This window comes from Arachis hypogaea, chromosome 19, assembly GCF_003086295.3.
Source record: "Arachis hypogaea cultivar Tifrunner chromosome 19, arahy.Tifrunner.gnm2.J5K5, whole genome shotgun sequence".
NCBI classification, from domain to species: Eukaryota; Viridiplantae; Streptophyta; class Magnoliopsida; order Fabales; family Fabaceae; genus Arachis; species Arachis hypogaea.
In genome coordinates, this window is record NC_092054.1 from 9673885 (window position 1) to 9695653 (window position 21769).

The 21769-nt window shown below is 29.7% G+C and overlaps 3 protein-coding genes across 3 annotated transcripts; all 3 read left to right on the top strand.

Annotated features, from left to right (window-relative positions):
• The first annotated feature begins 2241 nt into the window (after nt 1–2241).
• On the top strand, nt 2242–5181 carry LOC112777858 (replication protein A 70 kDa DNA-binding subunit D-like). Its single transcript, XM_072228238.1, has 10 exons — nt 2242–2437; nt 2610–2706; nt 2796–2917; nt 3490–3574; nt 3651–3723; nt 3853–4007; nt 4402–4519; nt 4614–4829; nt 4941–5030; nt 5131–5181. Exons 1-10 carry the CDS (start codon nt 2242–2244, stop codon nt 5179–5181), a joined length of 1203 nt encoding a protein of 400 aa, XP_072084339.1.
• A 4388-nt stretch (nt 5182–9569) lies between these two features.
• On the top strand, nt 9570–12329 carry LOC112777859 (uncharacterized). The gene is made up of 6 exons (XM_025822243.2): nt 9570–9732; nt 9845–9922; nt 10026–10464; nt 10544–11236; nt 11279–11421; nt 11551–12329. The coding sequence occupies exons 1-6, from the start codon at nt 9570–9572 to the stop codon at nt 12327–12329; spliced, it is 2295 nt and encodes a 764-aa protein (XP_025678028.2).
• Nucleotides 12330–13153: 824 nt separating this feature from the next.
• LOC140182121 (uncharacterized) lies at nt 13154–13840 on the top strand. Its single transcript, XM_072228239.1, has one exon. It carries the CDS (start codon nt 13154–13156, stop codon nt 13838–13840), a length of 687 nt encoding a protein of 228 aa, XP_072084340.1.
• Nucleotides 13841–21769: the final 7929 nt, after the last annotated feature.

A 21769-nucleotide genomic window follows, 5' to 3' on the forward strand; every position in this document is an offset into this window, starting at 1 on the left:
CTCAATTTATTTTAATTACAGTATTTATGATATAGAATAAGAGCTGTATTTTCAATTCAAATCTTTTTTTATTTTTTAAATTATCAAGACAGATTTTTTCTTCTTTTGGATTATGGAAGAAATATGATTTTGGATGCAGTCTAATTTTAAAGTGATTTACCTAAAAAATATACCTCTTCTTAGTTGCTATAAAAGCCTAGGAAGTATGTCTTATGCTGTTATCATACATACTTGCTATAATTTACGTTTGCTCTTATTTTTTTATCTAAAGAAAAAATGGATAGACAATATGATTTGTTAGAGATGATGCACCGCCAAAAGAGAGCTGGAAGATTCATGTCAGAGTAATCAGACTCTGGTCTTTACCAAAATTCAAAGACCCCAAGTCCAGTAGCTCTATTGAAATGGTTTGATGGATGAGCAGGTACTTCTAATTTATTTATCCAACAATTATTTCTCTATTTTTATACACATAGTCCACATTTGTATGTTTCTCACTCATAATTATTACAATTTCAATCTCAACAGTTTTAGGTTTTCTTGTGACCATTCAATTAAAAACTGAACAAGAATAAAACCCAATTATATATTTCTTGCAAGAAAAGCAAGAAAATTTTTTATAAAAGAATATTTTACAGTAAAAAAAGATTTAAATTTTAACTCTGTTAAATATTGTTTCATTTAAATTTTGTTTCATAAGAAAATTTATATAATTTTAATTATTATCCTTATAATGTCCTATAAAATTAAATAATGTTTAAAAATTAATGTGTCTTATTTTGGTTTAAATTTGCATTAAAAATTTTATTAAGGAAATATAATTTTATAAGCCAAAATAATTTATCAATATGATTGTATTACATAATATGTTTATATTTAGTGTATTTCATTTGAATTGGCTGATGCGTCATTTTTTGTTATAGGTATAGGACTAAAAAAATTATATTATTTAGTAAAATTTTTCTTCAATTTGTTATTGGCTCTGTTTTGTTTTTTTTAATTATCTATGTTTTTGGTACATGCTAATGACATTGAAAGTACTTTCTTTTTATTTGATACAAGTCAAACATGACTCTAATATATAATTAGATAATTATGGTATTGTTAGCGTATAATATATATATATATATATATATATATATATATATATATATATATATATATATATATTATTTTAGATGTTATTTTTTTATTAAAATTTATTGAATACTTTTAGAATACAGATTTTTTGACTATATGATTATATCTGCTATTTCTGTAATTGACTAAAAGAACAAGAAAGTAATTGACTAATTGACCTGTATATCAAACAATAGTCATTGGCGTTCAGGACCTTACTCTCAAGTTATTATTATTTGGGTGGGGATCAATCATCGTATTTTAAAGAAGATACAATAATTTAAGCTTCTTGGTGGTGTTTTTTTTTTTTAAATGTTCAACGTGGATTCCAAAATACCAGTACACTTAACACTTTTTTTTCTTCCAATTTTATAATTTAGTATTAACTCGAAGGATAGCGATTTTACCAACTTCTAATTAATAGAGTCACTTATTTATTATATGCTATTTTCAACTTATTCTTAATGAAAAATTTTATGAAAAATAAAATAATCAAATAAAAAGGTTTCATTATCAATTTTAAGAATAATAAAATTTCAATATTGATTATATTCTTATGTAGCATTATTTTAAGATTCTAATACTGAACTATTAATTTTATATTAGGTGACTTATGTTTAATTGTCTTGATTTTTAATAAAATTAATTAAATAAATTATATAATTTTGTGGAATTATTCCAATTATATTATTACTTAAAATTTTTTTTCTCTCTGTTGATAAAAACTCTCTTCTTTCTCCTGGTAACACACAGTTAGATGATGTGGGAGAGTTGCTGCTGTTGTCTCTACTTTGACAACAGTGACCCTCCATTCTCCCTCCCCCCCCCTTAAGATCAAGATTTAGAGAAAAATTTTGATTCATGAAGTTGTTTAGAGATCAGAAAAATATTCAGAAATAGGAGTGGTTCACGAAGAAGATGGCACAAGTTTTAAGCAATCATGACATGGGACCGATATATATTAATTCTAGGCCATAATTATTTATTAACAGTATTTTATATTTTTATTTTTAATATATATGAAGCAACTTTATCTTCAATATGATGAAGTCATGTCACAATGAGATCCTGTAGAAAGTGAATAATAAAATTTTTTTCTTTGTGAAAAAATAGGGAACAACTATGCATGCTTCTGTAGGTGAGGATTTGATATCTGTGTTCGAGTCATCGATATCGGAAGGAACTGTGTATGTTTTTACATACTTTGGAGTTAACAACAACTGTGGGTTGTATCGCACAACATCGCATCAATTTCGGTTGTTTTTTCAAGATAGAACTACTGTCTTACCCTCTTTCTGTGATGCAATACCGTTACATGGTATTAAGTTGGTCCTTTTAGGGAAATTATGGGATACTCTCCTCATCATCCTTTTTTGGTTGGTAAGTGTATAATTTATGGCAAGTACACAAGTTGATTTTTTTCTTAATTATGACAAATATCACTAAAAGGTGTGATTTGGGCACATTTTTCTGTTTGATATTTATTTAAGACGTTGCTGGAGTTATGGCCGGCGTGGAGGGTGAGAGAAAATACATGAACGATGACAAACTTATTAACATGATGGTCATTCATATTGAGAATGACGGGTGCGTTTTTTCCAACAATCCTTACTCACCACTTAATATGTTTAAATAAGTAATCTTTTATTTTCTAAATAATTTGCATTTCTATACAGTTTACGGCTTAATATTATTGTTCTTGGAGAGATGGTGGACCGGATCAAGAATTTTCTAGCATCGGGCGATCAACAACTGCCAATAGTTATTTTTCAATTTGCAAGAGTAAAAAATGCTGGAGGTACATGAGTATTTAATTACTATCAAATGATTATATTCTTATTGTAACTATTTCTACTAATTATTGAGATGCAAAATGGGTGGCTCATGAAAGGTTGTCAATAGAAGGAAGGTTATGCCATCAATATTTTCATATAGTAAAAACAGTTGAGATAAGTAGAGATTTTTTTAAATATCATTGAAAATTATCTTTTTTGTTTTTAATTTCTAAAATTTAATTGGTTGAAGTGATATAAACTATTATTATATAAAATTGGATAAACGAGGTATCAGCAGTTTTTTTTCTTCGTTGATTGTAAATCCTATGTTGAATTACTCGAGAATTAATTAATCAATATATAATTTTAAACTATATTTCTGTTATTATATAATATTTTTTATTATTTTATATTTGCATTGAATATTTTTTTTATATGTCATTGCTAAAATAAAAAGTTTTAATAATTAATTAGGTTCACGGTAGGTTATAGTTAATTTTTTAAATCTAAATACACTTTTGGTTACCTTCCATTCGATAATTCTTCTGTCATGTATAATTGTACAACTCATTTAAATAATGATTGTTATATATAGGTACCAATATTGTGCAGAACATTATGTATGGTACTAGACTCTTGATAAATCCAGATATTCCTGAGGCTTTGATGCTTCGAAAAAGGTATTGTAACAATATTGTGAATTATTTATGGTTGTGCATATTACTGTATTTTTGTGGCATCGTGATTGATAAGTAGTGTGTACTATAGAGAGATCTCGCAGTACATGTCTGTGGTTTCTGGCAAACCAGCATATCTTGATGAAGATGAAGTTTTATATTCCATTGGGAGGAAACAATAAAGGAGTTACGTGCTGCTGCGGATGTGAGTGCTTTATATAAAACTACTTTTTTTCGTTTGGTTAATTTTTTTTAAAAACTTTCAAACTGTTCCTATATAGGTTGGATTCTATATTGTTCGGGCCACTGTTCTTGATGTTGAACCCGTTCCAAGTTGGTGGTATAAATCATGTGTTTGCAGCGTGAAGGCAGAAGCTAATGCGGATGAATACTTCTGCGATGGCTATAATAGGGACGTGAATAATGTGGTTGACAGGTATTACTCTAATTAGATTTATTTGTGCAATCTTTTCATAAAAATGCAATATAGTTAACTAATTGATTATGTTGATTTTTAATGATTTAGCAATATCTGGCTTAATACTAATATTTATTAAAAACAAAAACTGCTTTGGTTGATGGAAATCTGGTTTAGCCACAAAAAAAAGGATGGCAAACAAAGATAGAGTGCACAGAAAAAAATTCATATACCTACAACACTTTTATACCAAAGTCTCCTTTGCTAGGCTAAAATCTAGAAAACTGATAAATTTAAAAAAAATTGTGTTTGAGCATCTAAATTATGTTGAATATCATTTTTATGATTTTGTTGTAACTAAAGGGTGATAGGCCAGGTGTTAATTGATGTTTTTGAATTAAAAAAAAAACAGGTATAAGTTGAATTTGTTGGTTTTTGATGGTACTGGTACAACGAACTTTGTTGTGTTCGATAAGGAGGTCGCAGCACTATTCGGACGAATCTGTACTGAGATGGTGAAAGAGTTGAATGTACGTGAAACCAATTTCGTTGAACACGTTATGATTGTCAATAAGATATGTTTGTTTATTTAGAACGATATAAATGTAAAACTTTTTGGTGTAGGAAAAAGGGAAAGCAAGCAAAGATCCTACTGGTTTTAATGAGTTTTTCCTTGATAAGGAGTTTCTATTCAAGGTCGAAGTAGAAACTACTGGATGGTGCGATACTTATGATGTATCGGTGATACGTTCTGATTCTACCAATTTACCGAGGTGGAGGGACACTCAAGGCCCGGTAAAATCTGGTGTACCCCGTGCTGGTCCTATTAACCCTATGCATGTATGATTTCTTCTTTATTTTTTGTTGATTTTTAGACTATGTATATTAAGGCTTAATTTGCCAAATATGAGATGCTGTTTATTTATTTTTTTTCATTGTTTTTTTATGTAGCCTCGAGGTGAAGATGGATGTTTTGTTTGTGATGAGTCACCTGATCCAATTGTAAAAAATTTGTCTGTTATTAAAAGACCTGTTGTGAGGGTATTCATTTAGTCTTCACTTATATGGCCTCTTTTATATTTTGGAATTTATTTTTTGGTTAAAATCTTAATTATACTTTTTTGTTTTGTTTTGTTTGAAGCGTCTGTTGGATGAGTTCAACATGTCTGGTGCTCCTTCCATTAAAAAGTAGCTGCTGTGAAACATGAGGTTTTTCATGTAATGGAGATAAAGGAGCATGTTTTAAAGGTTTGGTGGAGTTTTGGCTATGACTATTGTTTATTGAGAGAACAGATACTATTCAAATTTTAAAATATTTTATATTAAATAATTGTTGTTTTGTTTTATTTAATTATCTATATTTTTTGGGACATGCTAATGACATTGAAAATACTTTCTTTTTATTTTGATACAAGTCAAACATGACTCTAATATATAATTAGATAATTATGGGTATTGTTAGCGTATAATATATATATATATTATTTTAGATGTTATTTTTTTTATTAAAATTTATTGAATACTTTTAGAATACAGATTTTTTGACTATATGATTATATCTGCTATTTCTGTAATTGACTAAAAAGAACAAGAAAGTAATTGACTAATTGACCTGTATATCAAACAATAGTCATTGGCGTTCAGCGACCTTACTCCTCAAGTTATTATTATTTGGGTGGGGATCAATCATCGTATTTTAAAGATACAATCATTTAAGCTTCTTGGTGGTTTTTTTTTTTTTTTTTTAAATATTCAACATGGATTCCAAAATACCACTACACTTAATACTTTTTTTTCTTCCAATTTTATAATTTAGTATTAACTCGAAGGATAGCGATTTTACCAACTTCTAATTAATAGAGTCACTTATTTATTATATGCTATTTTCAACTTATTCTTAACGAAAAAAATTTTATGAAAAATAAAATAATGAAATAATTTTATGAAAAATAAAATAATAAAATAAAAGGTTTCATTATCAATTTTAAGAATAATAAAATTTCAATATTCGATTATATTCTCATGTAACATTATTTTAAGATTCTAATACTGAACTATTAATTTTATATTAGGTGACTTATGTTTAATTGTCTTGATTTTTAATAAAATTAATTAAATAAATTATATAATTTTGTGGAATTATTCCAATTATATTATTACTTAAAATTTTTTTTTCTTTCTGTTGATAAAAATTCTCTTCTTTCTCCTGGTAACACACAGTTAGATGATGTGGGAGAGTTGTTGCCCGTTGTCTCTACTTTGACAACAGTGATCCTCCACTCTCTCTCCTCCTCCCCCCCCCCTAAAATCGAGATTTAGAGAAAAATTTTGATTCATGAAGTTGTTTAGAGATCAGAAAAATATTCAAAAATAGGAGTGGTTCACGAAGAAGATGGCACAAATTTTAAGCAATCATGACATGGGACCGATATATATTAATCATATTCTAAATTCTTCAACCTAAACTCAAAATCCGCAAATAAAAATTAGTATATGGATTTTTCCGAAATAAAATAATAACATTAATAAAAAGTGCTTTTAATTTATTATTAGTTAATCATTGAACGTATAATTATCAAATAAAACATATTATTAAATGAGAGAAATTACTGAATGAGAGTGATTGTTAGAGTGTTGGTGTTGTATGCTGTTGTGACTCATTAAAGTATGTTATATTATATTTATGACTCCGTAAATAGAAAATTTTTATTTCGTTCAAAAAAGAAAACTATTAATTTAAAATAAAATAATATCTTTGATTCTTTCCAACAAATTATAACATATACACATTAATATTTTAGCCCAGCCCAAAATACAATAGCTCTATATAAGAACTCTACAATTACATATAATCTTTCATATTCAATATTTGATTATTAGATATCCTTTTGAAGGTGTTACTGTTGCACATTGCACCACATCTTTATGTAAGTTTTATTTATTTTTTTTCATTTCAAATAAATTTTTTAAGTGTTGATTAGTCTTCTATTGATTAGTGTTTTGGTTTTATTTTGTTCAACTTCTTTACAATTTTATTTTTTTTACTGTTCACATGTTATAAACTTATTAGTTTAGTAATTGAAAAGAATTAATATAATATAGCTTAATTGTTAAATATTTGAAAAAAAAAAGGACTATTATACACTCTCTAAAAATACTGTTACTACACAATACACTATGTTTTATGTAATTTTTATATGTTTTATGTAAGTTTCATTTTCTTTTATCAGATAGGTTAAAGTTTATTAATTTAGATACTAATTTTTATTATTCACTCAATGTAATTATCCAAAATTATATATTTTATTATTTATAAAATAAATTTAAAAATTATATATCACGGAGAACATGCAGTACCACCTTTTAAAAGTATATTATTATTATTATTATTGTTATTGTTATTATTATTATTATTATTATTGAAGCATACCACAAAGTTGTATTTAATTTTTAATACGTAATCTAATTTTTAATATTTAAATTTTAAATGACTAAAATTATTCTGTGTTGAATATTTTGTCTTTAACTAATTTTTTTGTTATATGTTGATTAAAAAATGTGATTTATTGAATACTTCTAAATTCAAATTTAAAAATTGTGGTGCAGGAGTGTATATTTTCAATTAATTATTTAATAATATATAATGTAACAATTAGTTTGCTTAAGATAGCTATATTTAAATTGGTTTGGCTTATATATATATATATATATATATATATATATATATATATATATATATATATATATATATATATATATATATATATATATATATATATATATATATCCATTTTAATTAGATTATTAATTTGTGAATTAAAAGTCACTGTTAATATATTTTTACATATTTAAAAATTAAGTTTTTTATTTTTTAAGTAAAAATTGATACCTCATAAATTAATCAATAAATAATCAATATTGTGAGTTAATGGATATTTAAAATTTAACTTCAAAATAAGTATTAAAATTTGAAAATTTGTATTCGTAGCTCATTGTTGCGGAAGAAGTACATTGTAGATAAGTGACTTAACAACGATAATGTATCCTACTCCAATCACACAATCGAAGGTTGCAAGGTTAAGACGAAAGATAATTTTGGCAAGAAAACGAAAAAGACTTGATGATAATGAGTCTGCTTTCTTTGGTGCTTCTGGTAGGTGTTCTTCTAAAACTTCTTTAATTTCTATTTTTTATGGGAATTACAGTTTAAACTATTATTGTTGTTGAGAATATTAGCGAAGTAGTTTGTACTATACATAATTTTTTAAATATTTTAGTTTAGTGATTTAAAAACTAAAAATAACTATTCATCTTTATAACTTTTTTTAAACTCATATTTTTTTTTTGGTGACTTTTTAAATTCATATTTAATAAGCTATAAATTACATAAAAACTATGCAATCTTCAAATCTTCATATACTATTTAGGTTAATTAATTATTTAATATTATTTAAAATATACTCTATCATAATTTAAAATAATATACTATTTATCTTAAATTAATACATGAAACTCTATATTAATTGGGAAACTATAAAATTTGATGGTTTTGTGTATATCTATTTAACTCGATTTAAATAAATTGAAATTTTAAAATTATATTTAAATTTAGAGTTTTATTTGTTATTTAAATTGCATTGTATTTATTTTTAACTAATGACTGGTTATATTTTGAATAATATGATATGAATACTCATTGATTTAGTTTAATAATTTAAAAAATAATTCAATAAAGCTAAACTAATACAAAAAAATTTTTAACTACGAAAGTATACTACTAAAATTATATAAAATCAAATACGAGATTAGTTAATTGAATAATTATTATTTGTGTTTCATTTATTTTTTTTTTTACTTAACAGTGTCGAAGAACAACAATAATACAAATTTTGACGTACATAAAAATGTGCATCATATTACTACAAGTCAAAGAACAGTGTGTCGAAAAACTGGTACCTCATCTAATATTCTCAGTTTACAATCCAGTAAAGATAAATGTGACATTTTTTTCACTGTAATTGACTCATATTTATCTAAATTTAATTTATATCGGTTTAATGATGAAAATTTTCTATATATATTTCTCATTACTCATTCATAGGGAAGCAACTATCTATGCATGGTATACACTGTGCCTCGCATGGAATTTTTGGACAAGAAAATACTCCTCCTAATTATGTAAGACCTTCTACATCAGAGATAAGATCTAAATCTTTAACTCTACAGACGGATCCTTCATTGACAAGAACTCCACTGTCCGTGTTAACAAATAGTACGTATAGTGAATGATTGCCAAATGATTCATACACCAATATTTAACAAAAAGTATACTTCATCGGAAATCATTTATATAACATAGATTTATTATAATTCTAGCATACTCCAGTGTACAAGGACCCGTCAATAATCTAACTGAAGTCGTTTCACAAAATCAGCTTCCATCACACTCCGGTTTCCACCGATCGTGCCTAACAGAAAGGTAATTTAGAAAAGATAGTCGTCATTATTATATTCTTTTTTTTCTATAGTTTCTATGGTTTATTTGAATGAAATTTAACTTTTTTGTAAAGAAGTTCTACTATGATTGGGGTGCAAAAAGGACAATCTTCCTCTGTTGTTGCTTCGGTGGTTATTAATTTGGCACAACTTTATGAAGATGTAAATTTATCGACTGTTAAGACACATCTACCAAGCGCTGACACACACATTGGCCAACGTGTTGACCCTTTAGTTGATGATGAAGGTAATTTCTTACTATATCAAGAATTTAAGTTTGTAGTTTGCAAGATATATGAATTATTAGTAATACATCAAAATGATTATGTTTGCATTTTTTATAATTTTTTTTACTGTAGTTTTGAATGGTTATGATGATTCAATGTTGGATGCGGATATGGAAGATAATTTTATACCGTCCTCAGAAATCTTAGACGGTATGTAAAATTTTTATCTGTATGCTTATTTGCATCTGTGTACATCATGGACTAAATTGTATCGGTATGACAACTGAGTAGCTAAAGAGAGTTCATTCGGCAGATGTATGGGATATAGGAAATCCTATTTATCAATGTCAACACTGTAAAGCATGGATGTGGTCTGGAGAAAGGCTTGCTAAATCCAAACAGTCACCCCAACCAAAGTTTTCATTATGTTGTATGGAAGGAAAGATTGAGCTTCCTCTACTTTCTGTGCCTCCTGATGAGCTCATTCAGCTTCATACTGGAGGAGATCAAAGAAGTATTCATTTCCTAAAAAATATAAGGACATTTAATTCAATGTTTTGTTTTACATCAATGGCTGGAAAAATTGACCGTGGGGTGAACAATGGGACTGCTCCTCCAATTTTTAAGCTTGGGGGTCAAAACTATCATAGCATTGGTAGCTTACTTCCTCCTGATAGTTTGCGACCAACATTTGCCCAGCTATATATCTATGACACAGAAAATGAGATTGATAATCGAATAGGCACACTTCGGTAATTTTCATGCAACCAGTCAAATTTTTTAGTTATTTCTTATCTGTGAGAGAAAATAACATAAATTTTTTTTTTACAGTTCCAATGAAGCTATAAATGAGCGGGATAGGGAAATTGTGGCAATATTAAGAAACATGCTGGACAGATATAATAGTTTGGCAAAGAGTTTTCGCTATGCAAGAGATAGATACCAACAGGAAAATTGCACAAACATAAAGCTTAAGTTGATTAGTAAAAGGACTACAGATGGCAGGACATACAACTTGCCATCTGCATCTGAAGTGGCTGCATTGATTGTTGGCGATGTCGAACAACTTAGCAAGGATAGAGATATTATTATAGAGAGTCAATCTAGAAAGCTCCAGCGGATTGATGTTTTTCATCCATCTTATTTAGCCTTGCAATATCCATTGTTGTTTCCGTATGGGGAGGATGGATTTCGTTTGGATATTGCAACATCAGATTCTATCTCCGCTAGACCTACAAAGAAAAACAAAACAATCACTTTGCGACAATTCTTTGCTTTTCGACTACAGAAAAGGACGGGTGAATCTCCGTTAATTCTGAGATCAAAGAGATTATTCCAACAGTTTCTGGTAGATGCCTACACAATGGTGGAATCAGAGAGGTTAAAATTCTTTAGGTGTAAACAACCACAGTTGAGGGTTGATAAATACAAATGTCTGCATGAAAGTCTTATAAACGGGGATGTAGATGCTGCAAGGCTTGGCAAAAGAATAATACTTCCCAGTACTTTTACCGGTGGACCTAGGTATATGATGAATAATTGTAAAGATGCGTTTGCAATTTGCAGATATGCAGGATATCCTAGCTATTTTATCACCATGACCTGTAACCCTGAATGGGATGAGATAAGAAGAGAAGTGACTTCCATTGGATTGAAGGCAGAAGACCGTCCTGATATATTGTGTCGAGTTTTCAAGATCAAGCTTGATGGTTTGATAGATGACCTCAAATAGGGAAAAATATTTGGCAAAATTTTGGGATGTAAGTCTGTGTTTATGCAACGCTTTATTAAAATCCTATGTTGTAATGCTTTGCTCATTTGTCTTTTTCAATTTTCAGACGTTTGTACTGTAGAGTTTCAAAAGAGAGGGCTTCCACATGCACATATCCTTTTATTCATGAGTAACGAGTTTAAGCCACAAACACCAGATGACATAGACAAACATATAACAGCTGAGATTCCTGATGAAAATGAAAGGCCAAATCTACATAGAGCTGTTCAAAATTACATGGTACATGGTCCATGTGGTCCATACAACAAGAATTCACCTTGCATGAAGAATGGATCCTGTTCAAAGTTCTATCCTAAAGAGTTTAGACAGCGAACACTCATTGATGAGGCCGGATTTCCCAAATATAGGCGTACTGATAACGGTCGAACAGTGAAGAAAAGGGAATGTGTACTAGACAATAAGTTTATTGTTCCGTATAATCCAGAATTGTTGCTCAAGTTCGGGTGCCACATAAATGTGGAATACACATGCCAAACAAGTTCTATTAAGTATCTGTTTAAGTATGTACACAAGATTAATGACCGCGTAACAGCTACTCTATACAATGCTGGTGATCCATCAGAAGCCACACAAGTTGTTGACGAAATTAGGAATTACTACGATTGTAGGTATATTTCGGCATGTGAGGCAGTCTGGCATCTATTTGGATACGAAATCCAAGAGAAAGAACCATTTGTGATTAGACTTCCATTCCATTTGGAGGATGAGCAACCTGTGGTTTATGGTGAAACTTCTAATGTGAATGATATCGTCGAAAGAGAAATATCTCATAGGTCCATGTTTTTGGGATGGATGGCAGCGAACATGTCATATCCTTATGCTTGAAGTCTGACTTATACTGAGTTTCCAACCAAGTTTGTTTGGAAGGACGATTCTTCAAAGTGGTTTCCTCGAAAGAAAGGCTTCGCAATTGGAAGGTTAACTCATGTACCTGCAGGTAATGACGAGTTTACATTCAATTTTGATCTTACTTATTTAAGGATTTAAATTTAAAATCTTAACAGCCTGTACCCCATGTCCATTTTATTCAATTTATCTACACTAGAAAATAAATGTTCATATAACTTTCAACAGTTATAATTTGTAGATTATACGATTTTTTATTTTTCAATATTTTTTAGAAAAATTATTCTTAAGCGGATGTGAAGCTACATAATAATTAAAATAGCGTAGCTTAATCCATTTAACAACTTAAAAGTGGGATTTTAACTAAGTTTTTTGCAGCAAATACCGAAGAATATTACCAACGACTTCTGTTGAATACTCAAAGAGGATGTACGAGTTTTCGAGATATAAGAACAGTTGGAGGAATAATTTATGCTACGTATAGAGATGCATGCTTCGCCCTTGGACTCTTGCAAGATGACAAAGAATTCATTGATGCAATTAAGGAAGCAAGCTCATGGGCCTCAGGATCATATATTAGGAGGTTATTTGTCATTCTATTAACATCCAACAATATCTCAAGACCAGAACATGTTTGGGATAGATGTTGGCATGAACTCTCAGATGATATTTTGTATCGACAGAGAGCCGTGATGAACATGAGTGGTGAGTTTCTATTAATTACAATGATAAAAGTTCTTCCTTATTGATCATTTTTAGTTTGATTGAATTTTTATGGTATCGTATAATATACAAAGTTAACAATGTCAGATGATGAGATTAAGCAATTGTGCTTAATGGATATAGACAAGATCTTACATTCCTATGGTAAGACCTTGAAAGACTATCCTCCTATGCCTTTAGCAACTGAAGTTGATAATTCTTTGTTAACCGAAAGGGTTATAAGGGAAGAGCTAAACTTTAACAGGGATGATTTAAAGAAAAATGCCTCAGATATGTTAGCCATCGCAACACCTGAGCAGAGATATGCATTCGATAAAATTGTTACAGCTGTGTATTGTGATGAAGGGGGTTTTTTCTTTGTGTATGGTCATGGAGGTACTGGAAAAACATTTCTCTGGAACCTTATGTCTGCTGAGATTCGCTCAAGGGGTGATATAGTGTTAAACGTTGCTTCGAGTGGTATTGCATCTTTACTTCTTCCCAATGGAAGAACAGCACACTCAAGGTTCAAAATACCGCTGAATATAACTGAGGATTCTGTATGTAACATCAAACCTGGTTCCCCTCAAGCAATGTTACTGTTGAAAGCCAAACTTATAATTTGGGATGAGGCCCCAATGGTTAGTAGGTACTGCTATGAAGCGCTTGACATATGCTTGGGTGACATCATGAGGTGTTCTCCAACATATAACAAAGATTTGCCCTTTGGAGGAAAAGTGGTTGTACTAGGTGGAGACTTTAGACAAATTCTTCCTGTCATTCCATGAGGATCGAGACAAGATATCGTTCATTCAACAGTGAATTCGTCTTACCTTTGGAAGTTTTGCCAGGTGCTCAAACTAACAAAAAACATGAGACTCTCTGTAGGGACGACTGCTTCAGATCAAGACGAGACAGAGCAATTTGGTGAGTGGTTATTGAAAGTTGGTGATGGTCTAATAGGTGACAATATGGATGGTGAATCTGAGATATGTCTTCCAGGAGATATTGTTATTCCTTCTTCGGACCAGGCATTTGATGAGTTAGTTCATTTTTCTTATCCAAATATTCTGGAAAACATGTCCTCAAAGGATTTTTTCAAAGCAAGAACTATACTGGCTCCCACACTAGACATCGTTGAAGAGGTCAACAACCATCTGATAGCTATCATTCCTGGAGGATAAAAATTATATCTTAGTTCGGATTCCATATGTATGGATGAAGGGAATATGGAGAGTCAACTAGATCTCTATGGTCCTGAATTACTGAATAGCATAAATTGCTCTGGTTTGCCTCCACATAAATTAGTACTCAAGGTTGGTGTTCCGGTGATGTTACTGAGGAATATTGACCAATCCAGTGGTCTTTGTAATGGTACAAGGCTACAAGTTAGGAAGCTTGGAAATCATGTCATAGAATGCGAAGTCTTAACGGGTAACAATGTTGGTCATATTGCTTTGATTCCAAGAATGAATATGGTACCAACAAATGAAACCGTCCCAGTTAGATTCCAACGAAGACAGTTTTCCATAATAGTATCGTTTGCCATGACAATTAATAAGTCTCAGGGACAAACTTTATCTCATGTTGGATTGTACTTGCCCAGACCAGTTTTTACACATGGCCAACTATATGTGGCACTTTCAAGAGTTAAGAGTAAGAGAGGTTTAAAAGTTTTACTTATGAATCACGTAGGAATGTCTGCAAATTCAACTATCAATGTTGTTTATAGAGAAGTCTTTGAAAAAATAGTATTCTAATGTAAATATTTTAATTTTATTTTAAATTCTATATCAGTGAATAATTATTTTACTTTAAAATATATAAAATAATTATTACTTCCTTTTTTAAGTTAAACTTTGATTTTGATAATAATTTTATAAATATCTTAAAATAATAATTATTTTGTATTTTTGTTTTAAGTATCGAAGCATATAAATTTTTTTCTTACTTTTATAAATTTTTCCGTGCTGAGCACGGATTTATACACTAGTTTCTTATAAAAGTGGATATTTAAATTAATTAAATAATATTATTTAACTAATAAAAACTGACTAAAAACTAAAAATTTAAAAAACAAATAACATTTTTCTCCTCTACAAAAATTACTCTATAATTTATAATTTTAACATTGGTTAACTCAGGATCTCAGGCCCGTTTGGTTCATGTCCTTGTTCAATGGAGACATGGATACGGTGGCAAGTGTACACTATTTATTTATTGAGACATAAAATTTAAATGAATACAGTTACATGCAAATATACATATAAAATATATGTATTTAGTATATCTGTTTTAAATTGTGACACTAAGATATAATTCATGAAACACAATTTTTTTAATTCTATCTCTAATTATTTTTTAAAATTTTAAATTTATCTTTTATCCTAATTTTCATAACTCTCCCTCTTCTTCTGAGTTCATTCCACCTTTCTATCTTTCACTGTCTTCCTCCTTTGTTCGCCTCTTCTCTTCTCATCTCTCCCCCTCTCTCTCCCCTTTGCTGCAGTCCCCCGTCTCCCTCTCAACGTTGTTATCGTCACCATCGTCGTCGTGTCTTTGGCCGCCTCTGTTCCTCTTTGTTTGCGCCGACGCCTCTTTCACTTTGCCTCCAAATCTGTATTCGTCACTACCCTCTTCACTCCTCGTCCACTGCGTTGCCCTCTGCCATCACCGTCCCCGTCTTCGTGCCACTTCCAGATCTGACTTGGCCTGTCTTTCTTCTCTGTTGCTCGTACCGACATCTTTGTTGTCTCGCCTAGCTTCTAGATCTGTCTTCACCAGTCTCTCTTTCTCTTTAGATCGCGCCGGCGCTGATGCCTCCATCGGCTCTCCTTGCATATAGATCTATCCTCGCTACCTCTATATCTATTTTTCAAATTGCGCCCGCTTCCTATGTTTTATTGGCCATTTTTTTTTGGGAAAGTATGAGGAGCCAATATCCTAATTGTACAATGCATACAATGGGGGTTTAATTGTAATTAAAATTAAACTATGGATAACTAATTAATTGTTTCATATTTAAAATTTGAATAAAATTAGGATTCTCCTCAGTGACCTCAATACAAACGGCAGCCCTAATTCTAATCTCCTCTCAGCGCCGTTCTTCTTCTTCTTTTCTTTCAGCACCGGGGTCCCCGCTTCCTCCCTCATGCTGCCATCATCCACCGCACCAAACTCCCCTCGCGTCGCCCTCCTCAATCGCGCCCCAGCGGGCGCGTCCTCCCTCATGTCTCCCTCTACCATGATACAACGACTCCGACCATCGTTAGCACGGCCGTTAAAGCTCGCCACCGTTTGCTGCCCGACGGCCTCCTCCCTGCTCACCACCGGGCTTGTTGCGATTCTGCTTTCCGCGACTGACGCCCACCAACACGATAATCTTCTCTCTGTAATGCTGTTTCAATTTGTATGTTTTTAATGTCATTAATTTTTCATATTTGAATAAAAGTTTGTTGGATATTTTGTGGATTTTTTTTTCATCATTATTCTAATTAGTCATGGGAACTCAAGGACCAACTGATCACAACTCTCTTACTAATGGCTCTGTAAGTCTCTATATCTATCTATTTTTTTGTATATTATTTTTATCATTATTGTATTTGCAACAAATAAGTTCTTGTTTCTGCCTAAACATGAATATGAATTTGACCATGAATAGAAAACAAAATTATTACTATTTAAACCGTTAAAATAAATCTTTTATTCACCATATTTTTTTCCTCAATTTTGTTGTGGCTTGTTGTCCTGTTGCTCATTTTTTGTTTTATCCCAAACACAATGATATTGAAGTCTCTTTCTTTCTTCTTCCTTGATCTCTTTCTTTTCTGAAAAATCGCAAAAAATCATGAGAATTTTGTGGAATAATAAACGTCCTTCTTTATTGTTTTAGTCTAAAATATTTTATTTTTTCTAAGTTTTGGGGTTTCTTTTTCATAAGGTTGGATGTTTAATTTACTCATTGAAAATTTTTTTTCCAAAGATGAAATTTATAGAAATTATTACTTTGTAACTTTCAGAAGACCAAAGCTTTTGGGATGATATTAAAGAAGAGCCAAGGTCTTTGGGTCCTCTTAGTCTCCAACAGGTATCAAATCAGGATTGTTTGCTTATTTCTATCAACTTCACTTAATGGTGAGTTTCTTTCTTTCTTTTTTTTCTATTTTTTTTTTAAATAAAATATAGGCATACAATGAATTTAGCCAATGGTCTAGTTATCCTGATATGTGCAATTTGCTATAGAATATTTGATCTTTTGGAACATAATTAAAGAATGATCCATGTTATGAGATGTTCACATAACTGCATTATTATGCATTATCACAAAAGGGTATAGAAAATAAAAAGAAAACAAAGTTTGTAGAATGATAAGTATGTGCTTGGTTTTCGTGATGACAAACACTTAGTCTTGAAATCTTTTTACTAACCTCTGAGTCCTGCAGTAGATACATTGAAGATTGAGCAGAGAAGGTCAAAGATTCTGAAAACAGACAACACTTGGATCCATAGAAATCATGAACAGCAGCTGCTTTTCGGGTGAAGTTTGACAATTTTATTTCTTGATGTATTTAGATGACCACCTTCTCAGTGTAAAAGAGATTATGTATGATGAAGTTGTTGCAAAATCAACCTATGTACTGAATATGATTATTTCTGTTAGTTTATTATTTATTATATTGTATGATAAACATTATTTCTGGAGCAGATTACATGTGTTATTGCGTTGATGTAACTGTGTTCTTTTTTCTTTGTTTTAGAAACAATAAACTGATATATTATCACTGTACAAATTATTAAAATAAGACAACTAACCTGCATTATTGTTATATCCATACAAAAAATATGGTTCCCAAAGTTTATTATAGTTTTCTCAAAGACTAGCAGTGTCCGTTGGTGACACGGAAACAATACCCCTTTCAAGAAAGAATTAAAAAATGAAAAAGTTAGAGCAAAGCCAATTAAGCTCTCCCCTGGACCCCTGCTATGAAGTTTCTAAGTTATCATGTCTTGTTGCTAACTCCATGTTCACACTAATACGTTTTTGCAACGAAACAGAAATCCCTGGATCAAACATAATTTGCTGGATGTTCATATCGATAAGTATATAGATGGTTAATTTGATAAACGATATAGATGGTTATTTCGATTATATAACACCACTTAGTGTAGTGACTTTATTATTATACTTATACACATATGTTGGATGTTCGTGTCTATGAATAACTAGATGTTCACAATTACTGTACAAGTCGATGGTTGATTTCGGGGCTTTGCCCCGTGTTCACTATAGCACCCGTTCAAGTTAACGATCATGAACTTTGCTCAAGGTTGACGATCATGAATTAAATGCTTAACCAAATTTAAGTCATTCTCTTTTGAGATACGAAACATGAATCCCTGAATCAAGACATAAGAAGCTGGATGTTCATTTCAATAAGCATATAGATGGTTATTTTCATAAACAACATGGATATTCATTTTGATTAACTAGTAACTATGTCATGCCTAAATAATTATAGATCAACAGAGTCACAAGAATTCAAAAAGTAAAAAGATTGACCACAACTACGTCCTGCTAGTGTCCCATAATAAACTCCCAATACATTAACCAGTACATTAGCCAAACAAGCAAATTCAACTTTACACTAAAACATAAGCGGCCTACTTTAAATCACGAGAACTTTGTTCAAAGTTAACGATCATGAATTCAATGCTTAACCAAATTCAAGTCATTTGCCCATCTGATTTTTATTTAACGACTGCAGAATTTAGGACAGTTGGAACGCAGTTATCGGATAATTATTCACTATGTCCTCTGCAACTCAGCGCAAGATGCTCTTCGGTATATAACCTGATAAAAAATTAGAGAGAATTCCCTCAGAAACAAAACGGGTTCCCTCACCCGACCTGTGTTATTGGCTGCAAAAGGCACCCGATCCAGAGTTCCCTTGCCAAGCGAAATAGCTGTCACCAGGCACGGTCGACGCGCGCGTAGGAAGGATGGGTGATGCACTTCGAGTCGGCGCTGATGGAGGCTCCAGGTCCTGCGGCGGTAAGACGTGCAGCGACGAGGGAGCGAACCGGTTGCTGCCTGGGAGGGTTGACGCGCGCGAAGGAGGCAATGGCGCTGCAGTTCTGTTCGCCGCCGGTGTAGGTTCAAGGTCAGGTGGAGGCACGGGGATGGGATGTTCAGCGGCGACTTTGGGTAGCTGTTCTGGATAGGGTTACCGTCGGTTGAGATGAGAGGAATGGATGAAAATTAGGATTAGGGATTATGTGGTTTTGTTAAACATAAAAAATGAACATCCCTTTTTGAATATAGAATAAATGTGGGTTATTTTTAATTTTATCTCATATTGGGCCATATAAATAGTCTATTATACACATTGTACAGATATTCTGTTGTCTCCTTAGCGAGATTTTTTTTTCATTAGTATATTTTGTTCAAGTTTCCTTTTTTTTTGTTAGAATCTCTATTTTAATTTTTTTATGTATAAAATATTATTGATTTGGTTATTGGATTAGAGATTTTGATGATTGTTCATATTTATTTAGACCGAGGTCGAAAAATTAATGGCAGTAACGATAAAAAGCAATGCTGGTAATAGTATTGCAATAAATACACCACAGGAATAAATATGATATTTGGTTTAGAACAATAATAAAAAATAAAATAATCCTCTAATAAAATTTTTATTAAAAATTTAAATTTTAAAAAAATTAAAAAGTTAGTATTATAACTAAAAAAATAATTTTAAAAGTATAACAACACTTTTTTAATAAAGACAATATTTTTAATTTGTCATTTGTTAAAAATCTAATGTATGATAATTTATTTAATAAATAAAATTAATTATTTTTATTTAGTGATATTTTAAACGTCTTTATTTGAGTTTTTGTCTTTGTTAATAATCAATTAATCATTGTCAATTTCACTTGGATCGATATTATGACCTTATATGGGCAGCCAGTGAAACATGACTAATTATTAATTTCCTTTTATTAATTAAACATGAAGTTAATTAAGAAGGTAAAAATTTTATTTTTCAATAAAGGTTTTGATAAGTTTATGAAGTTTGTCAATAAAAAATTACTTAATATATTTTTTATAAATTGAAATTAGATTTAATATAAATGATATTTATAATAGTGATAAAAAAATTATAAAAATTAAATATTATACATTCAGATTTATTCTTTTTTTATTATGAGGACTCTTTTTAAAAATAATTAATAATAAATAATTATTTATACTATATATATGTAAAAAATTAACTATTAAATTAATTATATAATATATATGTTAAAATATAAAATATTTATTAAAATTAAATTAAACAATATATATATCTATAGATGAATATATAATAACTGATTTAATAGAATAATATATGAAATATTAAATTTATAAATAAAGATGCCCTCTTAAAAATCAATACACAACTGCAATAAAATATTTCGGTTAGTTAGTCCTTTAATATTTGGTTAGTTATCTCCGTTATTTTAGTTATTTAGTTTAGGGAGCTGTCACGTAGGACAATGCGAGTCCCAAACTAAGAGAACAACAACACGTGTTTTTAGATTCTAGAGTTTCCAAATCACAACCAAAATAAGGTGTTACAATTTGTAACAATTAGAAAACAAAAATAGGCTGTATATACACACGCACCTTGCATTGCACCCAACCACACCTTCATGAAATCAAACCCCCTTACTATCGCAAGAACACATTTCTACAACTATATGTGTATATATATATATATATATATATATATAGATGGAGGACAAATTCTTCTGTACTAAATTGCAGGACAGAAAAACTTATATATATCTTTTCTAATAGTATTTTTTATAAATTAAAAAAATATGCTAACAATAGTTTAAGAACACTATCTAATAATATCACAACTGAAAAAATTTGATAAAAATGCAAATCAAATATTAACTTTTTAGGTTTTTATGCATTGAGTACCGGAAAATTAAAATCTCTTTCATTTTGAAATTTAACTAATATGTATCTTAAAGAGTACATATTAATATTATTTTAGTATCTTTAATAAATATAAACAAATGTGTTAAAACTTAACTTTTTTATATTTTTAAAAAAAAATTCAATTAATATTTGCTACATTATTTTTTGTGTGATAGTCAATAAAAAATAAAAAAAAATTAAACTTAATTTTGATGCACTAACAATACAAAAATATTAATTTTATACAGTTGTATAATTATATTTTTTTATAATTATTTTATATTTAAAATGCATCAAAATTAAATTCAAAATTATTAAACAATAATGTTAGGATTCATTTTAGTTCAATCTAAAAGTATTAAATAACCCTTAAAACGTTTGGGGTATAAGTAAGACAAAATAAATGTTAGATGAAACATTAATATTTATCAACCTAAATAAGTTTTGGTTCCATTGCCAATTAATTAAACAAATTAGCCACATGTTAAAACTACAAAACAAAACAAAAAAAAAATTATAAAAATAAAAGACTTATTTAAGTTATTTATTTAAAAGAATGTTAGAACATTAATAAAATTTATTATTTTTAATTAATAATTAATTAATAATATTTAAAAATATAAATTAAAAATATATTATTAAATTATTAAATTAAAAATATTAGTCAAAAATAATAAATTTTTTCATTTATTTATCCTACATGTTTATAAATCACAATAATCTAGTAGTTAACAGTTAACTAACT

Bases quoted from the DNA above. Each gene is read 5' to 3' on its own strand.
- LOC112777858 (XM_072228238.1), top strand. From the start codon at position 2,242: ATGCATGCTTCTGTAGGTGAGGATTTGATATCTGTGTTCGAGTCATCG. The intron at 4,008-4,401 runs GTATTACTCTAA...AAAAAAAAACAG, and splicing joins GTGAATAATGTGGTTGACAG to GTATAAGTTGAATTTGTTGG. The intron at 5,031-5,130 runs GTATTCATTTAG...TTTTGTTTGAAG, and splicing joins TTAAAAGACCTGTTGTGAGG to CGTCTGTTGGATGAGTTCAA.
- LOC112777859 (XM_025822243.2), top strand. From the start codon at position 9,570: ATGATTGGGGTGCAAAAAGGACAATCTTCCTCTGTTGTTGCTTCGGTG. The intron at 9,733-9,844 runs GTAATTTCTTAC...TTTTTACTGTAG, and splicing joins CCCTTTAGTTGATGATGAAG to TTTTGAATGGTTATGATGAT. The intron at 11,237-11,278 runs GTATATGATGAA...TGCAATTTGCAG, and splicing joins ACTTTTACCGGTGGACCTAG to ATATGCAGGATATCCTAGCT.
- LOC140182121 (XM_072228239.1), top strand. From the start codon at position 13,154: ATGTCAGATGATGAGATTAAGCAATTGTGCTTAATGGATATAGACAAG.